At 37.2% G+C, this 20,846-nt stretch overlaps 1 protein-coding gene across 1 annotated transcript in view; it reads right to left on the bottom strand.

The window, feature by feature from the left end:
* Positions 1-5,823: 5,823 nt before the first annotated feature.
* Positions 5,824-20,846, bottom strand: part of SMARCA1 (SWI/SNF related, matrix associated, actin dependent regulator of chromatin, subfamily a, member 1) — a 33,416-nt gene continuing 18,393 nt past the window's right edge. Inside the window, exons 19-24 of the mRNA XM_027716421.2 lie at positions 19,338-19,460; positions 17,668-17,800; positions 16,610-16,728; positions 16,198-16,410; positions 10,941-11,051; positions 5,824-10,237 (exon numbers count right to left, since the gene is read on the bottom strand). Coding sequence (XP_027572222.1) covers positions 10,166-10,237; positions 10,941-11,051; positions 16,198-16,410; positions 16,610-16,728; positions 17,668-17,800; positions 19,338-19,460 — 771 coding nt within the window. The 3' untranslated portion in view covers positions 5,824-10,165. The remainder of the gene's footprint in view (positions 10,238-10,940; positions 11,052-16,197; positions 16,411-16,609; positions 16,729-17,667; positions 17,801-19,337; positions 19,461-20,846) is intronic.

The following is a 20,846-nucleotide window of genomic DNA, read 5'->3' on the forward strand; positions in this document are numbered from 1 at the left end:
AAATCCTGCAGGTACAACCAGGGACCCCAAGCTGCAATTACACCATTCCTGTCTTACCGAGTTCCTTGGCACTGCTGTGACTGCACGAGTCTATCGCGTATGAGCACGGATGTTCTCTGCTGCTTCTGTATGTTCTTAGCCAACTCAGGTGAACGTGAGACCTCACACTTGGAAAAGGAACTAAATCAGTCAGTCCTAAATCAGCCTCGATATAATATCTGGACACAACCAGCTCAATTGGCTACAGCAACACCAGAGAAATTCCGCTGAAATTGGCCAAAGAAACCATTGGAAAGAACAGAAAGTCCAAGCCGCTCTTGGTATCTGTATCCACACTTCCAGGGAAACTAGGAACAAATCCATCAGCACTGAGCATAGGCAAAGTAGGCTGGACTGTGTCATCCCATTTAAAAGTAAAATTAAGTCTTGGGATCACTGTGAGGTTCTACTCAACAGATTCACACCACTAAAGAGTCCCTCCAGTGGCAGGAGACTGCACGCAACCACCACTGGTTGGAGTAGGATAAAAAAGGACTTCCCCAGGGGGTCCTGGGTTTTAAGAATCACTTCCATTCCAAAACACTGATTTTTATTTCATTCTAGTGAAGTGAACAAATTAGGGTCAGCCATTACTATTGAGAAGCAGAGATGACACAGAGATTTTTGCACATCACAGGGAATTGAACCAGAAATCTGACTGCCCCAGGACTAGGAACATAAGCAGCTACTGCTTGAAATTAGGGAGCCAAACCTTTGTACTGTGGGTTACAATAATTCAGCTGGCAAAGGAAATTCTGCAAAACACACATATCAAAGAGCTACACAGGCATAATCATTAGCCTCTTTGCATAGTCTGAGTTACATGAATATGCAACAAAGGCATCCTGGGAACACCTGTGACATCCCTTTACAAACTCTGCTTAATTTTATCAACATTTCTACTTTTAACAGCAAAAAATTGTTGAGGTAGAGTGGTATCCAGAGTACAAAATGCTGTGTTTAAGAAATGCAAAAGGCAGACAGAAGATGCCCATTAATGAAGCAGCGGTTGCAATAGTTTAGCTTTCAGGGCTTTCTGAAATATGGTCAAGGAATCAGTACAGATCTTGGCCAAGGCAATAGACACTGCACTGAAGGAGGAAAAGACATGCTCAGCCACAAAACAGTGCAGGGAAGGAAAGGAAGGAGATCAAGAAGTATCGAAAGTCTTCTAGAGGCCAACAGTCCCTTCAGAAAGGCCATCAAATGGCTCTAAGTGAACTACCAAATTTAATAGTTTTGCTGCAAACTGCAGGGGGGGAGAAGCATACAAGAAGAGTTAACTGTGGTCTTTGAATGGCTACCAGGTGGCTGGGAAACTGGAAGAGGATGTTGTCTTCATTTTTCCATCTGGAAAATACAGCAAACCTCCTCAACTTTACTTCAACAGTTAAAACACCTACCAAGTTCATAATCTACAAACATCTACATCAGTTCACATACACTTTTTCCTGTGATACCACTAACTCTGACAAGATATCTGTATCTATTTCCATCTATATACGATAGAGACACAAACTGTAGTCTTTGCACAGGCCCTACCACATACAACCTGCCGTTACTGCTGCTGTGATTGATGCAAATCCTCTGATCTCCCACAGGAATGCAGTCCCCATCTAACAAAACTATCTATTTTGTCTTTTATATTAATAGGTTTCCTGCAAGCTGGGCTCTGCATCCATTTGATCAAGTGAACTATGTCCTCAATCAACTCTTGAGTTTTTTTCCTCTCTATATTTAAAAGCAATTGCCCAGGTCCATGAAAGTAGTAAAAAATATTGCATTTTCTCAGCTTTTATTACTATAGCTAATTCCCAATGAGAATAAATATTTCTATAGCTATCTTCAAAGAAAGATCTCAAAGCTCTTTAAATAAAAAACAAATTATGCAGAAAAACTGGCAATGCTGCTGGTCTCAGGTTGTTCATCAAAAGCAACACAGAAAAAACAGGTATATAATCCATTAACACAGTCTTAGCAAAGCTGTCCTTGAACACAAACTCTTCCTGATGCACTAATTACAAAGGAGACTCTTCTCAGCTCTCCCACACCTTGGCACACACAGGCAGGCTCTGAGTGACAGGTTTCCCATGTTGTTTCATCTAGTCCAGACCATGAATATTTAGTTTTGAGCAAGAAATAGTACATCCATTCAAAACTCCTGGAATATTTTAGAGTGCAATCAATGGTTTAATTTCAATCTAGAAAAAAAAGATAGTACTAATTTGTATATGTTGTGTTAATAGGGTGTTATTAGCTCCATATTGCTTTTAGTTTCCTCCAGTGATGGAGACTTTCTGGCCATGTTCAGACAGACTACCTTCAGCACTGCAATGAGCCCTCTGTGCAGAAAAGATATTGATTTCTGAAGAGTGATGTGTTGGCCTATGTACAATATCCATGGATGGGCATCAGGAGCTGCAATCAGCCCACCCTTACACCCCAGGTTTTAAATAAACTTCTAAACCAGGATGCCTGTCAGTCAGCATCTTAAAATCCTACTAGCATCGAAGAAAAAATAGATTAACATTACTCTTTGTGATTCTGATTCTGCCTGAGGTTCACTACAAAGTTACTTGCAGCTCAGTAAACTTTGACATGTTTCCATGTTACAAAAACAAAGACAAAAACTTATTTATTCACTTTTTACCTCATACATCCCAAATCAATAATTGCATCTATTGATCAATGACATAAATTCAAAACTTTAATTTACATTGAGTACCATAACCTAATAAGGCAGCAACAACTGAATTTGTTGAAATCGATTTTCATTTCCAACAGAAAATCTTCAGGCCTGTAGCATAATAAGATGCAGTACATGGAGCAGTTAATTATCAATGAGCATCACAAAAAGCTAAAATTAAATTCCTTTTTGAATATTGAAAGAAAATGTTGAGTCTCCAGGGCTGATGTCAAGCAAAAGAAATTTCTTGTACCTCTTCCACACATTCAAGTACTGTTAATCATTCCTTTGTAACATAAATAAGTAAAATCATTTTAGAGATATGTACCTGCAGAAGCCATAAAATAACGGTGAAACATTTTTAAAAGGGTAGGGTTTTCTGGTGTTTTTTTTTAAATTCCAGCAACATAATTTTAATAGTAAGTCGCTGAAGAAAAATCCTGTGGCACAAAGGGATGTTTCTTTTCATGGTGTAGAGGTGCCCCCCTACAAGCAGTCATGGAATGTGCACAAATACAAAGCCAGTACAGACCTTGCAGGCTGCCTCTGAGCTGCTCTGAGTGTTGCACCCAGTGCCATACCAGCTAATGCAACTTTTGGATGGGAAGACCTACTCAAATCACCTCTCACGTGGCAGCAGCCAGTCAGCCAAGAAGTTTGCAGGTATGTTTGGGAAGGAGTGACAGTTCTGCGGAGACAGCTGGACTATAGCCCTGTCAAGACAAAAATCTAAGCAATTGCGTAGAGCACCTCAATATTGCCACACCATCAGCCTTGTTCACAGCGAAAGGAGCTTCTCCATCTTCCTATTTCCTCCTTTCAGATCCAACACTACCACCTGGGGTCTGAACGGGTAAGAACATGAGAGCACTGCAAGCAGGAAAGATAGGGAGGAGAAAAGCCCAACGCTGCCCCCACAAGCTGTGCTCCACCCCAAGGCACATGCACAGCTCCAGTGCATCCATAACTCCACTCACTCAGCAGCAAGTTACAGTGGCTTTACTTTAAATTTCAGTTTACTACCAATAAAAATAGATAGATTTAGCCATCAAATCTCCTGTTAAGTACACACAGATTTTCCCAGCCCAGCACAGGCAGTTTTTTCCAGGATTCAACCTTTTCCCTCCACATTTCAAATGTCAGAAGAGGAGCCTGCCGTGAGAGCAGGGCTTGCACAAGGACTGGGAACTGTGCCAAGACACCCCGTCTGTTAATTTGAACAGCTTTCCAAGGAGCCTCTGAATGAAAATATCCATGATGTCAACTGACCCAGCGGGATTTGAAATAAGGCCTAGAAGCAAAGGCTTAGTCCCAACCAAGAGCCCATCACATACCTGTGCATCTTCCTGCTCCTCACAGGGGACTCCACCACACTTCCATCCCAATAGCAGTCAGTATTTAAAGCAGGTTACAGGAATAACTTACAACTTCTTGTCTCCCCTCTGTTTTCCAGCCTCGTAAGCACCACTCAGCACGTGGCAGCACAGCTTCACATCAGGGTCCAGGACTGGTACAATTAGTGTGTCCAGAGATGTCAGAACAACAAGTGCCTCCAAGGAGGCTTTGTAACCTCCAGCCAGAGACACAGGAACCGATGGCAGCCTCACATGGATTGCAGGGCAGAAGGGAAGACCAGACAAGCAACAGCCTCCATTGTGCCAGGGCACTGAATGAAAATATTAATCCACATGTTTTCAATCCTACAGGGCACTCAAGGTTCCCAAGACCATGGATGGCCTTGTTCAGCTTAAGGACTAGAAGTGTCACCTCAAGTCAGAGAGACCCAGAAGACTTCTCCTGCCACCCAGAGTAGAAATTAGGCAGGCACAAAGCCACATCAGGTTGAGTTTTTTTGAGTTGACTGAAAACAAGGGGAAGTGGTGCTGAGTAGGCAGGGGAACACAAACATGCTCACCCCAACAACTTGGCTAAAAGGTCCCTGCAGCATCAGGGTTCTTGAAGTGGACATCACCCCACACCTCTGAAACAGCCTTCTAAGTAAAAAAAAAAACAATAAAACTCCCCAAAAAAACCAACACAAAAAAAACCCCAACAAACAAAACTTCCTGACCAACAACCCTCAATTAATAAAGACATGAAAATCAAGGTATCTAGGACATCAGAAGGTCATTTTAAGAAAATCTGAAAGCAACAGTTCAAAGAAAAGAGAAATAACAGGAGTCTTACTGGACTCTTAAGCCCTCACTGTGAAGTCATCTCCTGAGGAATATCCACCTAAGCTAAAAAAAGAAGACACATAATGAATGCCATTTACCAAATTGCTGAGTGGAATTTGAGATTTTGTGGCCTTCAGCAGTGTCCACCTAATTAACAAATGAGAAGACAGATGAAGATGACTTTTCAGTGTATTTTCTTATGGCAAGAAACTGCCATGTAGAAATAAAAGAACCTGTTCCTTGCAAAAGGTGTATAAAGCACAACCTTCCCCAAAACACCGAGTGCATCTAAGAACAATCATCATGTGGTAATACCGAACTCCACAGCCAGGATCACTGTTCCTATCAAAATGTTCTGTTGTTTGAACAGACCATCTCCTCCACGAGAGTTGGCAGGTACTGCTTCCAAGAAAATCTTGAAAACAGTAGACTTTAGTGCTGGCAGCCCACTCCTGAGAACATGTAAGAAGTAGAAACGAGCTATGGGATCCTGCTCAGCCTGGCAGTAAGCAATGCTATTTGGAAGAACTACAGTTCCTGTGGTGAACCCGACAATTGTTTTGGCTGCAAGTGAGGACAAGATAAGGTGGAACCACATCTCTATTCCCAGCTCCTTCATCCCAGTCTAGGTGCCTCACCTGAAAAAGAGTGAGGTCTATCAAAAGTCACTGTGAAGCTGAGAGAATTGCTGCTAGTCAATGCCAGGATAAACTGGTCTTCCAGAGCTCCTTACTGTCTTTTTTCAATGGGGTCATCCTGAGAAAAAAAAGTGAAAAACTGAGGATTTGTTTAGGGCATGCACCTCTGCAAGCAGAATATCTAGCATGTCTACTGCTGCAACAACATAGTTCATGGTCCCTACCATTCTATGTCACCCAGACTTAAGTTCCAAAGTATTTCATTTTAGTAACACACCAAAGGTATGAAATAACCAATATACTTTAATACAGGATCAACATACATTGTACAATACTGTACTACAAGATAACACGGGCAAGGCTGTCACAAAAATATAGGCACTACTAGTATATTGTTTTAGATTACAGGAAATTATAGTTTGAAAGCAGACATGGAACAACCGTACAGCCCTTACATTCAGCCACCATAGCCTGAAAGTTCTGGGAGACACAATAGCAACAAAACCAAATCAAACTATCTTGAACAGTATCCAAGTGAGTGGGCCCATGTGTACCAGAAGTATAATTACCAGAAGACATTGGGTTCATATTAATTTTTATTTTCATATATGTACAACTTAGGAAACAAATCTCAATTTGAAAAAGTTCAGAAGTTACCTTTAAACAACACAATGTAGACATACCTTTGAGGCAGCAAATATTACTTCTATTAAGGCTCTCATGAAAGAATGGATATCATGCAAATGCAATTAAGAGTACATTACATTTCAAAATATGCAAACTAAGTTCAACTTTAACTCTTTCAGAAAAAGAACATAACAAACATTAGAACTGTGACCCACTAAAGCATTTACATACATGCTTGAAGCTAAGTACACGGACTAGATAAACTTAAGTAAAATGTAACAACTGTCACGCTCTCTTAATCAGATCAGAAGTACAGTCAGCGATCAATCCCCTCCAGCAACACAAGTGCCAATGTCTGCACCAACCTTGTCATTTTACATTCACATAAACCGGTACTAACCGCAAAATTCCACGTTTTTTCAGGCTGTAAGGCTTTGGCATTTATTTATGATCACTGAAAGTACTTAATCCCTCCACTGAACATGGGCAAGAGGCATGCACAGAGAGCGCCTGTAACACAGCAGTGCCCAGCAGGAACTGCAGGCACTGCACAACAAAGTTATTTCTATCAGGCATTTAGAAAGATTTTGATTAATTTTTGCATACTGTACCCCTTGCTTATGATCTCAGAGTGAAAGCTGCACTTTTTTTTTAAACCATGACCAGCACTAGCACTAAATCAAACAAGCAGTGCTAATCTAGAAGAAAAAAATTCTTACTTAATATTTTAGTATAGTAAAGCTACTTGTGCAAACAGTATCTAATGATGGTCTAATATTACCAGCAAGAAGAAAGTTCATTCCTTCTCTGTGTCATCACAACAAACTGAAATTAAACACAATGAAGGTGGTCAGCAGCATGACTTTTTTGGTGTCATCACTAATATAAGACAAAAATAAAAGGACTGATCATTTGGAAGTAATGAATATGTGAAAAAGAAAACCCACCACAATTGTCCTGACCTCTCCCAAGATGTTATGTGCACTGTCTGATGTGTGAAAGGTGCTAGATGACTTTTTCTTTCTTCAAGCCTAATGCTAACACAATCAGATTTTAGTTGTCTGCTGAACAGGAACTCATAAGTTATTTTCAGAATTTTATATCTTGTCATATTTTTGGCAACTCTCAAATTGCCTAAAGGCCTAGACTTTTCAGAAGTTTTGTATCACATTACATTCAGTGCTTACTAACTTCTTACAAACAGTATTCCTCACCTAAGAAAACAGCAGTTAAAAATAGGAAGATTCTTTCATTTCCAGCATCTAATTTTGAGTCACAGCAGCAGCATATCATTTAAGATACTTGCTAGGCACGTACTGTGTGTGTACCTGCAACTACAGGAACAGAAAAGGGACAAGAAAGATCCATTTTACTTTAATCCTGACCAGCAGCTGTTAGCAATTTTCTTTAGTTATCACTGTAGGACATGATGGATGGGAAGACTCACTACGCTGAGGAACTAGTTTATAGCGTACAAGTGCTCTCAAGGACTGTTGTTCAACAGCACATTCAGCTTAACCAGGGACTACAGACTGTAAAAGATAACAGGTAGCTCCTGGGAGTATCTATCATTCTTCAGAGAAGCTGTCTGGTCAAGGGGATAATATCTGGAAGAACAATTGCATGATCTTTTGCTATAGAACTTGTATATCGTGTCACTGAGGAGGAGAAGAGTGAACATTAACTCAAGTGGTAACTCAAACCAAGAAATCTGCATAAAAGAACATGTTAAGATATTACCATTTTAAGTCTTTCCATACACTTTGCAACACAGAGAAATTGGATACACAAAAACATGCAAGTCAAACAAAGCTAATCTACAATAAACAAAACGAGAATACACTTATTTCAAGACTTAAAACATTAAAATATTCATCCAATGCTAAATAGGAGCAATGGAATAAGCTCTAGACCTAGCCATGTAATTCCATAAAAATTTCAATTGGCTTTTCAGTTTTTATTTTCCTCCTCTTTTAACTGTTTTTTATAATTTCAGGCCATAAACTTAGTGACTGGCACATGAGCTGAAAAGCAAATGTAAATAAGGCATCTTCCTCTCTCTATTAATAGCAATACTCCAGGGATTTGTGATTATATATGTACATAGCTGCACAGCCTTTTCCTCGTCCATAATTACATGAGATGTCCTTCTCCCAAGGATAAAGCAGGATGTCAACTAGTCCAATACCAAAAGCATCAGCTGAAGAGACAAGCTTCTTTTCTGAGCAGACCTATCCCATCTGGGTTGCACACTCATTGAAAGCACACACTGACACCCATGACTAACCTTCTGCCTGAAGTTGTGCCCCATCATTACCAGATGTAAATCTCCACTCATCAGATGAACCTCAACAGAGGAATACCCTTTTTTTACACTACAAGGCATACAAATAAAAGCTTATTAATAACTTGGTCCCCAAACAAAAACGCCATTCCAAAATATATTCAAATTAATAAAATTATTCATCTTTTAAAATGCTCACTCATTTTAACCCAAACCTTAAACAGAGACCACCAAGAAAAGCTGGAAATTACTCATCAAACTTATACTGAGATACTAAGATACTAATCCCAGAAAACTTCAAAGACATATCAATATATTTTAAATGACATTAAAGAACATGGGCAGAACTCAAGAACTTTATTTTATAAAGTCCTGATTTTACAAATACAGAAGAAGGTACCCAATGCAAAGCACGAAATACAAGGAGTTTAAAGAGGTTTCTTCATCTCACAACACCTCAAACCACCGAAGGAAGCAAACTGCACCAGAAGAAATGTACAAGTAAGTCTTCAAGGGAAGTACCATGTAAAGCACACTGCATTCATCTAGACTTGACATTATGAGGGCATGTCTCACTGCAGCAAGGTCCATACTAAACACCAGATCAGAGACAGAACATTAAAGTAAAACATTAGATGTCACAGTCACTGTTCTACTGATCTGGGAAAGGCAGAGACTCCAAGGTGAGCAGAAACTATGAACCTGCTTAGTAAAGGCCATTCTTGCAAAGTCAAAAAATCATACATCCAACACTTTCATCCCTTCATTAAAATAGAAATACTAAAAAGGAGCACTCCATAACATATCCCCATTGCTTCTGACTGACATGTTGAATCAAAGGTAAAAGCAGAACTTCAGCAGAGATAATCAGAGCAACAAGGCAGCATAGCTGAGCAGCCTACCTATCCAAAAATGAATTATTTTGTTTGCTACTTAAACAACAAGAAGCTGGTAGTTGACTACTTCCTTTTATTTGGCATAGAAAAGTTTTCATCTAGAGGTCATTCTGAGAAACACCTCACCTGTGTTTAAATCAGTGATAAAATAAAAAAGTATTTGTATTTGCTGTATAAGTATTTGCTGGCTTTTCTTTTGAACATTTCAGAGAAAAATGTCCATTTAATGCTGACAGCAAACAAGGATGTCAGTCTAATTAGATTTTGTTCTGTCATGCTCCTAATCCTGTCTAAGCACTCCTGTGAAAAAAAATCTGATTGATGATGAAGGCACAATTATACAAACCTTAACATTCTCTCTAAATGTAGCTATGCAAAAAAGGGAGAGAGGGTAGGGAAAACAAATATGAAGTATATTTCTCTTCAAATAATTAAGTCAGTTTATTTTCCAACAGCCATATAAATTTAAAATATGAAACAACAATAATACAGCTATAGAATCTAGGTTTTCTTTCAAAGCAGCAGCATATAAAACATATAAAAGCTAAAACCTCAGCACAAGCTTCAAAAAACCAAGGACTGAGTGAATTTTGCCAAAGACATGAAACTCACAAAATACAGTACACAAAAATACTGGAATGCATAAGATATAAAGCTACACATTTTAGGTAAAGAAGGCATTGAGAAGTATACAAAATTTGCAAAATTAAACCATGGGACTTGGGGAGAGTACCATGAATACAAAGAAGTTGGCAATTAATACACGTAGATGGAGTGAAGAAAGTGGCAGTTTAATATTTAGCATTCAGTTTTCAGGTTCACGACTTCACTTTCTTGGCATCTTTTTTCCCAGAGTTCTCAGCAGCCAAATCTGCTTTTCTCTTCTGTGACTAAAGAGAAAAAATAATTATAAATTTAACAAAATGGTGGTATGATGATAAAAAAAAAATTATACTTTTAAATTTGTTACTGACTATTCAAAAGGGAGATATGTGACCCTAATGTGTTCTGGAGTTCAGTTCAGCTTTTCAGAATATAATAACATGGCAAACATAAATCCCTGATGTAGACACTTAAGTCTGCCACCCTTTTTATATTCTTGAATCATTACATGGTCTCAGTGACGCAGGTACCACACATACCATGAACTGGATGGAAAGATCAGGACCTTGACTTATACATAATTCTGATCTAAAGATGACAACCCTTCAAAATAAAAGAAGCACTTTCATTTCTTCTTCCAGCAACTACTATGTAGGGGAGGAGTAACAATCTGAGAACAAATAAAACCAACATATGAGGTACAAAAGTAGGTAGAAAGTAGGCAGTGTAACTTTTCCTTAAGAAGAGTCTTCCCCTGCTACTTATACAAAAGACTTTTCAAAAAAAAAAAAAAGCCCCAAAATACTGTATGTTGTTAATACCTACCTAAAAAATCTAGTAGAGCTGTGAATAGACAAATATTTCAGTTTAATCTCTCACCTAATGGCTTCTACTAAAATAATCAGTGCCTATCATTATCTTTTACATTTTCTCACAAAATATAATTGAATTCTGCCCCACTAGAAGGAAAGTAAATGCTGCTAAACATACTGCTGTAACTTTTGCTCCTCTTTTCTTCTTTTCAGCTCTTTCCTTTTCCTCAATTTCCATATTTTCTTTTTCTATTAATGATATGAGAGTATTGCAGCGTCTCTGAAACTCCTAAAGAAACAGAAAACATCATTTTTTTTCAGTAAATTATACAAATTCTCTTGTTTACATAAATATGTTCAAAATTCTTGAATCTCGAAGTACCTCCATTTTCCTAAAACATTCGATATTCATGCAGCTTAGTTACTGTTGATCTGTCTTTCCCTTTGTGTAACCTTTAAAGAGAGAAAGATTTACTGAAATATTCGAATTCCTGACAAGGAGTTCTCAGGATTGTATCTTCCAAACTGACATCCCAAAAGACTGATCTTTCATCTTGGTTAGATGAAGCAAATTACAGTCTGCCAGCATAGTATGGCAGATTTTAGGACAAGAGATCTTCAAGTGTATCTTGAGAAAAAGAATCAAAGCCACCTTAAGCAATAGTTTTCTGCGGCAAAAAGATTAAAGTTTGGGGTTTTTTTGTGGTAAGACCCCGTAGAGCCCCAAATTGGCAAAAATCTATCCAGTCTGAAATTGTGAACTCACTGCTGTATTTTCAAGCAGCACCCAAGGAGGTGGTAGGCCCTAAATGCTTTTAGCATCAAGACCTGCAAGGCATCTGAAAGTGATGAGGACCCGAACAACTCAAAGTAGCTGTACTGCAGTTACTAATGGTCGTCTTGCTTTATAGAACTCAAGTGACTCAGACAGTGTCTTGTACCCCATCTCAAAGGAAAAAAAATCTCTTACCAAATACCCAGCAGTACCAATTTTTATTACAATTATTCAGTATATTCTATGTACATTAAGAACAGTGACTCCATGGGCTTTTCTTTCCAACTCAAAGCAGGAAGTTTTCGTCTGAGGAAAGAAAAAAGCTGGAAAAATATGTCTTATCTCTATTAAATTCAATGGAGCCATTTTTGAACCACAAGCTATCCTAGAATCACCTAGCAGCATAAATCTTAACCTACAATGGGTCCATTTGCAATGAAGTGAACAGGTGACCTTTCTGCCCAGAAATTAGTCTCTATTTTCTCAGCATCTGTAACCTGTATATTGCCTCAGCCATCATGTTCCCGATGGATAACGATGCAGCCTGAATGCTTCCTTGATCCTGAATGTTCTGAAACAGTCAAGCAAATGACTCATCTTTGAGACATTAAAACGCTCAAGCTTAACCATATTCTTTAAGTTCTACAGTTTCCACAGATTCCTCTACAAAGGATGCTCCGTGGCCTTGGGTGAAAGCTGTGTAATTCAGAATGGACACAGAGAATCCTGCCACTACAAGAATTCTTTTTACCAGACACACAAAAAAAAGTGTTCAGGACATTTTTTTTTACAACTCCCTACTAGAAATGTTCCAGTGTCATGCATGTAGCCTCTCAAAATGAGTATTACAATAAGTCTTTTCTATCACATGCATGTAAAAGTAACCCAACACCCACCAGTACAGGCTAAACCACAAATTAGGGTGCCATGCTTGTGCCCTAGAATGTGACAGTCTTGCTGAAGCTAAAATACTCTCACTTCAACTAATGAAACCTCCCAAATTCCACCCAAACAACAGCTTTTAGACAAAAAGGCAATAAGTCTGAGTAAATTTGAGCGCAAGCCATCCCAACATACATTGCATTGCCAAACACAGAACAAAAGAGAGCCTCTGTCCCAAAATCCTACACTCTACAGATGAATACAGACAATAAAAAGTAACAGAAACAGAAAGATGATTGTCAATATGACAGAAGTATTTTAGATCAATTAAATTTGTGTACATTGCACTCAGACTTAGGAGCTGGGGCAAAGAGTGATGACAAGTTGGTTAATAACAACAACCAGCAAGATTTTTACTAGTGTATGAGAAACTGGTTTGTGTTAAATTCAAGACAAGCAACTAAACAGAAAGGATTAAGAAATAACCTTGATCCATTTGCTCAAGGCATTCAGAAAAAATCCTCCTCTTTCCTGGGGAAAAATGTTTGCATAAATACATAGATTTATTAAAGTGTACAGATTCATGGTTAAAATTTCCAGATGGACCACTACTCCAAAACATCTGCTGTGGACAGAGGATGGACTCAAGAACAATTTTCTCTGGAATATCACAGAAGCAGTTGACAGTAAGATGTGACATGGACACAGGTTTCTTTACACCTACCATCAGAAAGAATCTGCATGAGAAATCCTGCACTGAGCAGCTGAAATTTCAATGTGGACTGCTCCATTCCATTCCATTACTACAAAAATACGCTTATTTAAAATGCCTTGCACTTTTAGAGATGAGTTTTTATTCTGTGTGGCCCGATACTTTTCTCTTTAGGATGGAAAGAGATAAGATGTACTTTGCTCACCCCTTCATAGCTATAAAGACCAGTATTGCAATAAATAAGATGGGAGCACTGAACCATCACCTTCCGCATGAGTGAAGGCAGAGATGCTGACCTGGGAGCAAAGTTTTATCCACAGGCCTGGATATTCCTGTATTTACAAATGAGTCATTTGTCTTATGCTAGGTAGGGTTTGCAGAAAGGTAAAAAAGAATATGCATAATTTATGACTTCAGAGAACAGATACCTGCTTCACTACTGCCATGATATTTTGCATTCTTCCTGCACGGACAGAAATAAAAGAACAAAAAAGAACTGTGCTCAATTTAAAAAGGAAAAAACCCTACAATCTTAGGCACTCGTGATCTCTTTGAAACCTTACATTTTGGGTAAACCATCTGATCTTGGAATAAATAAACGAAGCAGAATTTGTTTTTCAAAGAGAAATCTTCAGGAGAAGAAACAGAAGTAATAAGATGGAAGATAAATTAGCTATTTGTATGGAATTCAAGAGACATCTAGTGGTTAGGACACAAAGTTTTCTCAAAGAGTCTGCTAAGTCTTTTTCAGAATTATGCTGCCCTTTCTATCTCATTTCATATCAGCTTAAATGATCACATGTGAATTTCAGCATTCTAAGAAGTCTTCTCCACTTGCAGTAAACTTATTTACTCCTCTATAAATATTTGTATTTATATTTGGTTCATTATTCTTGGTATTGTGATTTTTCCAGCACATTTCTTTACCAAAAAAAAAAAAATCACCAAACTAGTGTAAAATGGACCCATAGAAATTAATCCCCCCCACAAATGTCTGGATGTTAGAATACACAGATTATATCAGTGATTTGCAGTTATAAACTACTAAACCATACATAGCATGACAATTTAAAACATTTAAGAAAATTAAATGCACACTGAAAATGAAAGATTGCTTCAGCTTTGTATTTTCATAACATTATTTTTCAGCTGTGTGATAGCAGAAAACCTAAAAATATTAATATTAATGGATGGAATTTAAGAGAAAACCTAAGCCAGAAGATTCACTATATTCCCAGTGCCTCAATTTCAGCATTAGAAACCACGGAACTTATTTCTACACTTGAGCAAATTATTTCTATCCCCTTTAAAAAGAAAAGTATACTGAACATAAGGATCTGCAAGGAGATTTAAATTGCATATTTAACTCCACCCCTGACAACTATATATCAACTAATATTAAAAGCCAAGCTACATTTTTAATTTCTAGTACCCATCTCTATGATTTACTTCAGTGAATTCCTGCATAGACAACTTAAAAGAAACTTCTTAATGGACTAAATATTGGAGGCTTCTCTCTTTATGGACATAATTTTAAAATCCAGTATTTCTTCAAACAGACATTTTAGTAAGTAATGCTTGTAATTCTTTTTAATTAAGGGCTAACTGCTGCACTATCCAGAAACACTTTAATTGCTGAAATATCAAGCAGAAATTGTATTGCATAATTACAAGCAGTACTGGGAGAAGCAAATATACCCACCTGTTCAAATACACATTTTAAATATTTTATCTTATGTTTTATTTATTCTTAGTACAGTACCCAGAACTCTGAAAGAACATTTTATAAACAAATCCTGAGGCCAGAAAATTAAGTCAGTAAACAACAATGCACAGTGGCTCTGCAAATGCTAGACTAAACTACTAAAAAATCCAGATTTCTATACAAAATGACATTTAAGTTATATGACTGCAGCACAGCATTTAATTGCAAATTTGTTTACAAGACAATGGGGAGAATCTACAACAGCTGTATAAAGGACAGGGAGCTCCAGTCTCTTGTATCAGCCACGACCAATACGATTTTCTATTCGAGCAGACAGAGAAGTGTTACAGCTCTCACTCATTGCAGGATTAAGTTATTTCTAGTATTACAGAAAAATTTGGAAGTACATTTTTCCTATTTAAACACGTTCATGTGAAAACACGTTTGTGTTTCTTACATAAGGTGCACTGATTCACAAATTTTACTCATAAAGAAAAAGAACTGAGTCAGGGGAGGGCTAAACAGAAATCCCAGGGCAAAGCTAACAGTTTTTAGTAATTGAAAGAGTTCCAATATTCTGATGTTGGAACCTACATAGCTCCTTATTTGCAACCACCAAAGTTTCTGTTAGTGTTATCAATTCCCACCTAATGACTAAATTAAAAATTAATGGTTCTGCTCTTATGACAAAGGGAAAAAAAATCTGAAATTCAGAATACTAGTCTACTTTCTGTTGAACTTGCATTATATTCCTTAAGTACGAATAAAATCTTCAGAAAAGTATACCTAAAGAAATTTAAGCACTTTCATGTGATAATCCACATTCACAACTACAAAGTGCATTTTAAACCCATAGCTTCAATGATTAATTCCTATGTGAATCACTAACATTCCTCAGACTTTTAGAAATTAAATACTACATTAGAAAAGCTATTCTTTTCTCCAAGTATATAATTTAGATGGTTTTGGTCTTTAATATTGTCCAACAATTCTAAAAAAGTCGTATTTTAAGAGACATTGTTCAATAAAACATTCAAGTCTGCAATAAACTAACAAGGATATTTTTAAGTTTAGTCTACCTCTGCATTAATCCCTTTGGGTAACATGGGACTTCAGCTTGGCAGGTTTTCTAATCTGTTTGTTTCAGTTGTATTGTGTTGTTTGCTGCACTAAGGGAAAAGGTTACTTCATAAAAAAAAAAAAAAAAAAGAAATGAAAATGAAAACCGAAGTTATTCTTTCAGCACTTGTTTCCTCGACATCAAAGTTCAAGCACAAATCCAAATTTTATGTGATGGTGCTTAAAAAAAAAAGGGAACAAGATATTTCACATAATGCCTTGTCCATGTAAGTGATACCCACCATGGCAGTTCTGGATTTGATGAACCAGTCGAACCTGAACTGGGGTGCGTTGCGCACACACTGCCTCAGCTCCTCGTACACATTTTCTTTGTCAAAGCCCATCTTGTGCAACATACATATCAAAAATCTGTCTTCTTCTTCTGTGTAATTTTTCCCTTTGTTTGTTCCATACTGAATACGCAGCTGATGAAAAGGTGCTTTATACCTTGCAATCTGAATGCAAAACAAAAATGAGGAATAATAAACATACACTATTACATCAAGGATTTATTACATATTAGCATAGATCACTGATAGATGGTATACTACATAGGATATAAAGGAATACAGAACTCCCATCCCCAACTACTCCTTTTCTGAAGGAATTTGAAAGGAGTCAGCTGCAGAAAACAAAAAAACCAGGAGTGATTACTTTGGCATCGAGGGCTTTCTTGATACTGATCCTCCGTTGAATTCTTGCCTCTCCTCGTTCAATTTGAGCCATAATCCTCTCAATGTCCTGTAGTTCATTACAACGTTCCCAGAAAACAGCTAAAAACACAAAACAAAATTGTTGAATGTAACCTTTTCCTCTGCTCTTACTACTTTACTCAGTTAAGACACTCTGGCAAAAAAAGAATGTAGCTTGTGGTTCCATTAAATCTTAAAAGATGTGCTAATGCTCTCCCAGTTTACTATGCTAGCCAAAAAATAAACTTGCACAGACCCTTTATTCAATATCCTTAAAAGTTAACTATAAGTAAAGGTTTAGTAAAAATTTCTAACAAATTTTACATTCAATATAATTAACTGCAGTCATTTTTAAGTACTGCTTTCCATAACAGTAGTGAAACAGGTTAGAGTCACTGGTGTAGCAGTAAAACACATTACTATTTTTGTTTTCACTAGTTATCTCTATGGGCAGAGACTACTTAGTCTGTATGTTATAAAAGCCAGTAAACTGTGGTTTCTACAGTGACAACTTTTAGCCAATCCAAAATAAACTCAATGCTTTGAAGGGAACTCTTCTGGAGCTCTTCCTTTTTAACTATAAGAAGAATATTGCAAAGCTAAATTTTATGGTGTTCATCCAAGAATGAAAGAGGAAGAAATCTGTACAAATTAAAAAGTATTTTGTAAATACAAAAGACAAAGATATGGTGTACTAGCTAAAATAGCAGAGACACAGCATAAAGAATCACATTGGCACTACAAGGCAACTTTACAATTCCACAGGTCCACGTTGTCAATGTAAATTAACCATGTATAATTCTAAATTTTGACTAAGGAGGGATGAAGGCAGCTGCAGGTGGTTTTTATATCCTGAAAAATCAACCTTTTTAACAGAATTAAGTCTTTTGAAAAAAACACTGTATACTGTAAAAAAAAAAAAATCTTACACACATACAAATTCTGCATTTTAAAAGAACATGTAGCAAAAATGATGGTAATACTGTGTGATTAAGAAATACATTTCAAAACATCACAAACCTGAATACTCAATGACCTCCTCAGGTGACTTTCCTTCCACCTCACGGGCAATATTGTCTATATCGTCACGCCCGTATTTCTCATTAGCTTTAATAAACTGGTTAAAATCTCTTTTATTCCAGTTTGTAAAACCCTGCAAGCAGCAACAGATCAAGAAGGCATTACTGGGAAGAAGGGAAACATTTTGCAAAATTTTGACTTATGTATGTACCATTTGCTCTGACTGGCAATGGCTCTGACACATCACGTAATTACAGTGGCTAATGGTGTTTCAGGATTTCCATAAACTCGCATTATCCAGGGGCTTATTACTGAATCATTAAAAGTCTAAAGAGGGTTTTTTTTGGCAGGAGTCCACATGCATTAGTAAGAGGTTTTTACCCTCTCTTATTAAAGTTTTTGTGATATTTCTCCAAAGAAACAAGCTCAATGACAGTCACCTTTCAGCAGATACAAGAAACACGTATCTGAGGAGTACAGGGTGAGCAATGCAATGTCATTACAAGTTCTTAGAGCAGTGCAAGTATCTAAAGCAAGAGCTCCTACTTCAGACATTTACAAACCTGGTACCAGACAAACAGTTGGATGAAAGCATAAGTATGTCAAGAAATGATCTCTAGTCCAAAAAGATGCAATCAAATGGAAACTCTATAGCACTGTCAAACAGAGAATTTGTTATGTACCAAAGAAATCAATCCAAAACTGAACAAGTAAAGCAAGATGCAATGCACAAAAACATCATCCAAGAAAGAGACGTTACAATTTAAAGACAGGAAAAGGAGAAAACACCAAGAACAAACAAGACAATCACATGCCTGAGCAGTAATCTGTAGTGCACTGAGTTGCTTTCATCACAGAAATATATTTACAAGGAACTCTGTCAGTTCTGCAGCTGAATAAATTCACTCCACAATTGGGCAGCATCTTTAGAACTAGTATAATGTACACAATACAAGTATTTCCTTTTAATCATTAACAGCAGTACTGATATGCATATCAGCACCAGTTTAAATATTTCCTCTGCTATACACAGGTGAAATTAGTAGTGAAATTGTGACCTTGCAATTTTCTTCCAAGGTACACTATTTCTTTCACAGAAAATTTTCTGAATCAAAAAATCCTGTTACTTTGAGATACACCTTTCTCTGTAACAATCAACTTCTAATAAGCCTACTCAGCAGGATGACCATCCAATAGGGCAAGAACTAGCCAGGGACAGGAATTCAGTCCCAGTATAAAAAGAACATGCCTAACAACTCAAGCAGGACAGAATTAATAGATGTGATGTGCCTTAGACATCTGCATAAACACCATCTATGTTGATAGAGGCTTGTCCTGATTCAAATCCTTTTTGATTAAAAAAATCCATGCAAGCTATATGTATACAGGAGAAACCTGCTGATTGGGTTTCTGCAGGTACTGCTGGGTAGTGCATCTACTATACAAGTTCTGGCCTCAGAAACATTCAAGGACATTCAAGAAAATAGTAAATTTGTTCAAGGGCAGGAAAGGTCCCTCAAAGCAAAACCAAGGAAAATCATTACATGTTATGTACTTTCTTCTTTCAACAACATCAGTGTAGCTTTCCTGTGTGTATTTACCATTATTAGTACTTACTTTCCATCATAGTAAAAACACATGATGAAATACTTCAGTTCTTTCTATTTTACCTGTGTGAGAAGTTTTTCTTTCTCTTCAGTTTCCTCAGTATTCAGAGGCATAGACTCATCTATCTTCTTTTGTTCCTCCTTTTGTACTTGAGCTGCATTTGGAAGATCAGGATTCCTGGGGACCTAAAATCAGGGGTATCAGAAAGCAGTAGTGCAACAATTGTTATTTCAAAGACTGTATTTTAAAAGTACTGATCTGTACAAGTTACCAAATGTGTTTTAGCTAGATCAAATCTTATTGCTTAAACCCTTCCTCCCAAAAATAGGACTAGATTTTGTCAAATGTCTTTTATAAATTTGTTATGCCCTGTACTCACCAGTATTTAAGGGTATTGTGAGGGGCAGAGCCCCACCTCACATAAGCTGTAGCAGTTCACTGATCTCAGTGGCACTTTTCATCAGCTAAGGACCTGCTCTCCCACATCCAATGGTTTAAAATGCTGTATAACTACAGTGAAATCCTAAGTTCTGCCAGGTTTCCTATGAAATTATGCACACGGCCGAAGTAAGGACCAGACAGACAACACGAGGTAAACAAGGCCAAGCAACATTTTATCTCTTTCCACACTGACCCATTTAATATTCATGGCCTTTAAGCTGTGTATTGCAATTCCACTACACTCAACAGCAAACAAGTCTGAAACCAGTGTCCAGTAAAGATTTTGTAGAACTACTGCCTTTTGCTGCAAAAATATGTAAGTTAAGAGCTGTTAGCTGTTTTTAATATCTAAGAAATTTTCTTGACTTTGATGGTTTAAATTAAGACTGACACATAAAGCTTAGTTCCTACCTATTTCATACCTTCTGATACTGTTTATGGCAGTTTTCAGTTTTAATAATGAAGTCTCATCAGAAGCAAAGTTCCATTTCAAAGAACAAATTTAATCATATTTATCACTTTCACCACCAGTAAACAGTTACACTAACTTTTTAAGATAACAAGTATTCATGTTTAACCTATCCAGTCTGACAGGTTTCACTAACAGGGCTGGAAACCTCTCTGTTTTCATGCATATTGTCAACATTAGCAATTCTCTCATCCTTCATTGTTGGATCATTAATGGAATAAATTCTTTCCCTGAGCTAATTATATTCCTTTTAATGCTTAGCTTAATTCTATCCTGTCATCCATATAAATTCTCTTTGCTTCAAACTAGATTCTGAGACACCTTCTGTTTTTTCTTAAAAATATAATTTTTCTAATTTTAATTCTACTTTTGGGCAACACCAATTTTCTATCTGTTGCTTTGTATGACAAGTTTTTGTTTTCCAACACATTTTATAGGTGATTTCTTCTTGCTGAAACCTGCCATGAAAAAGTAGCTTGCTTTTTAAAGCAAGTTACAGACATATCTAGTAGGGGATCCATTTGATTTACTCAGCCAATACTGGTGGAAGTAAAGATAATCAACATTAAAACAGAATCTGAGTTCACTACTTGTCCAGTAACGTCAGCAGGGAAGAGGGAGAAATTCAACTAAGGCATAGTAGGAACTAAAAAGAAAAGAA

Source organism: Pipra filicauda, unplaced genomic scaffold (genome assembly GCF_003945595.2).
Source record: "Pipra filicauda isolate LSUMZ 115617 unplaced genomic scaffold, ASM394559v2 scaffold58_size5111680_pilon, whole genome shotgun sequence".
In the NCBI taxonomy this organism is placed as follows: domain Eukaryota; kingdom Metazoa; phylum Chordata; class Aves; order Passeriformes; family Pipridae; genus Pipra; species Pipra filicauda.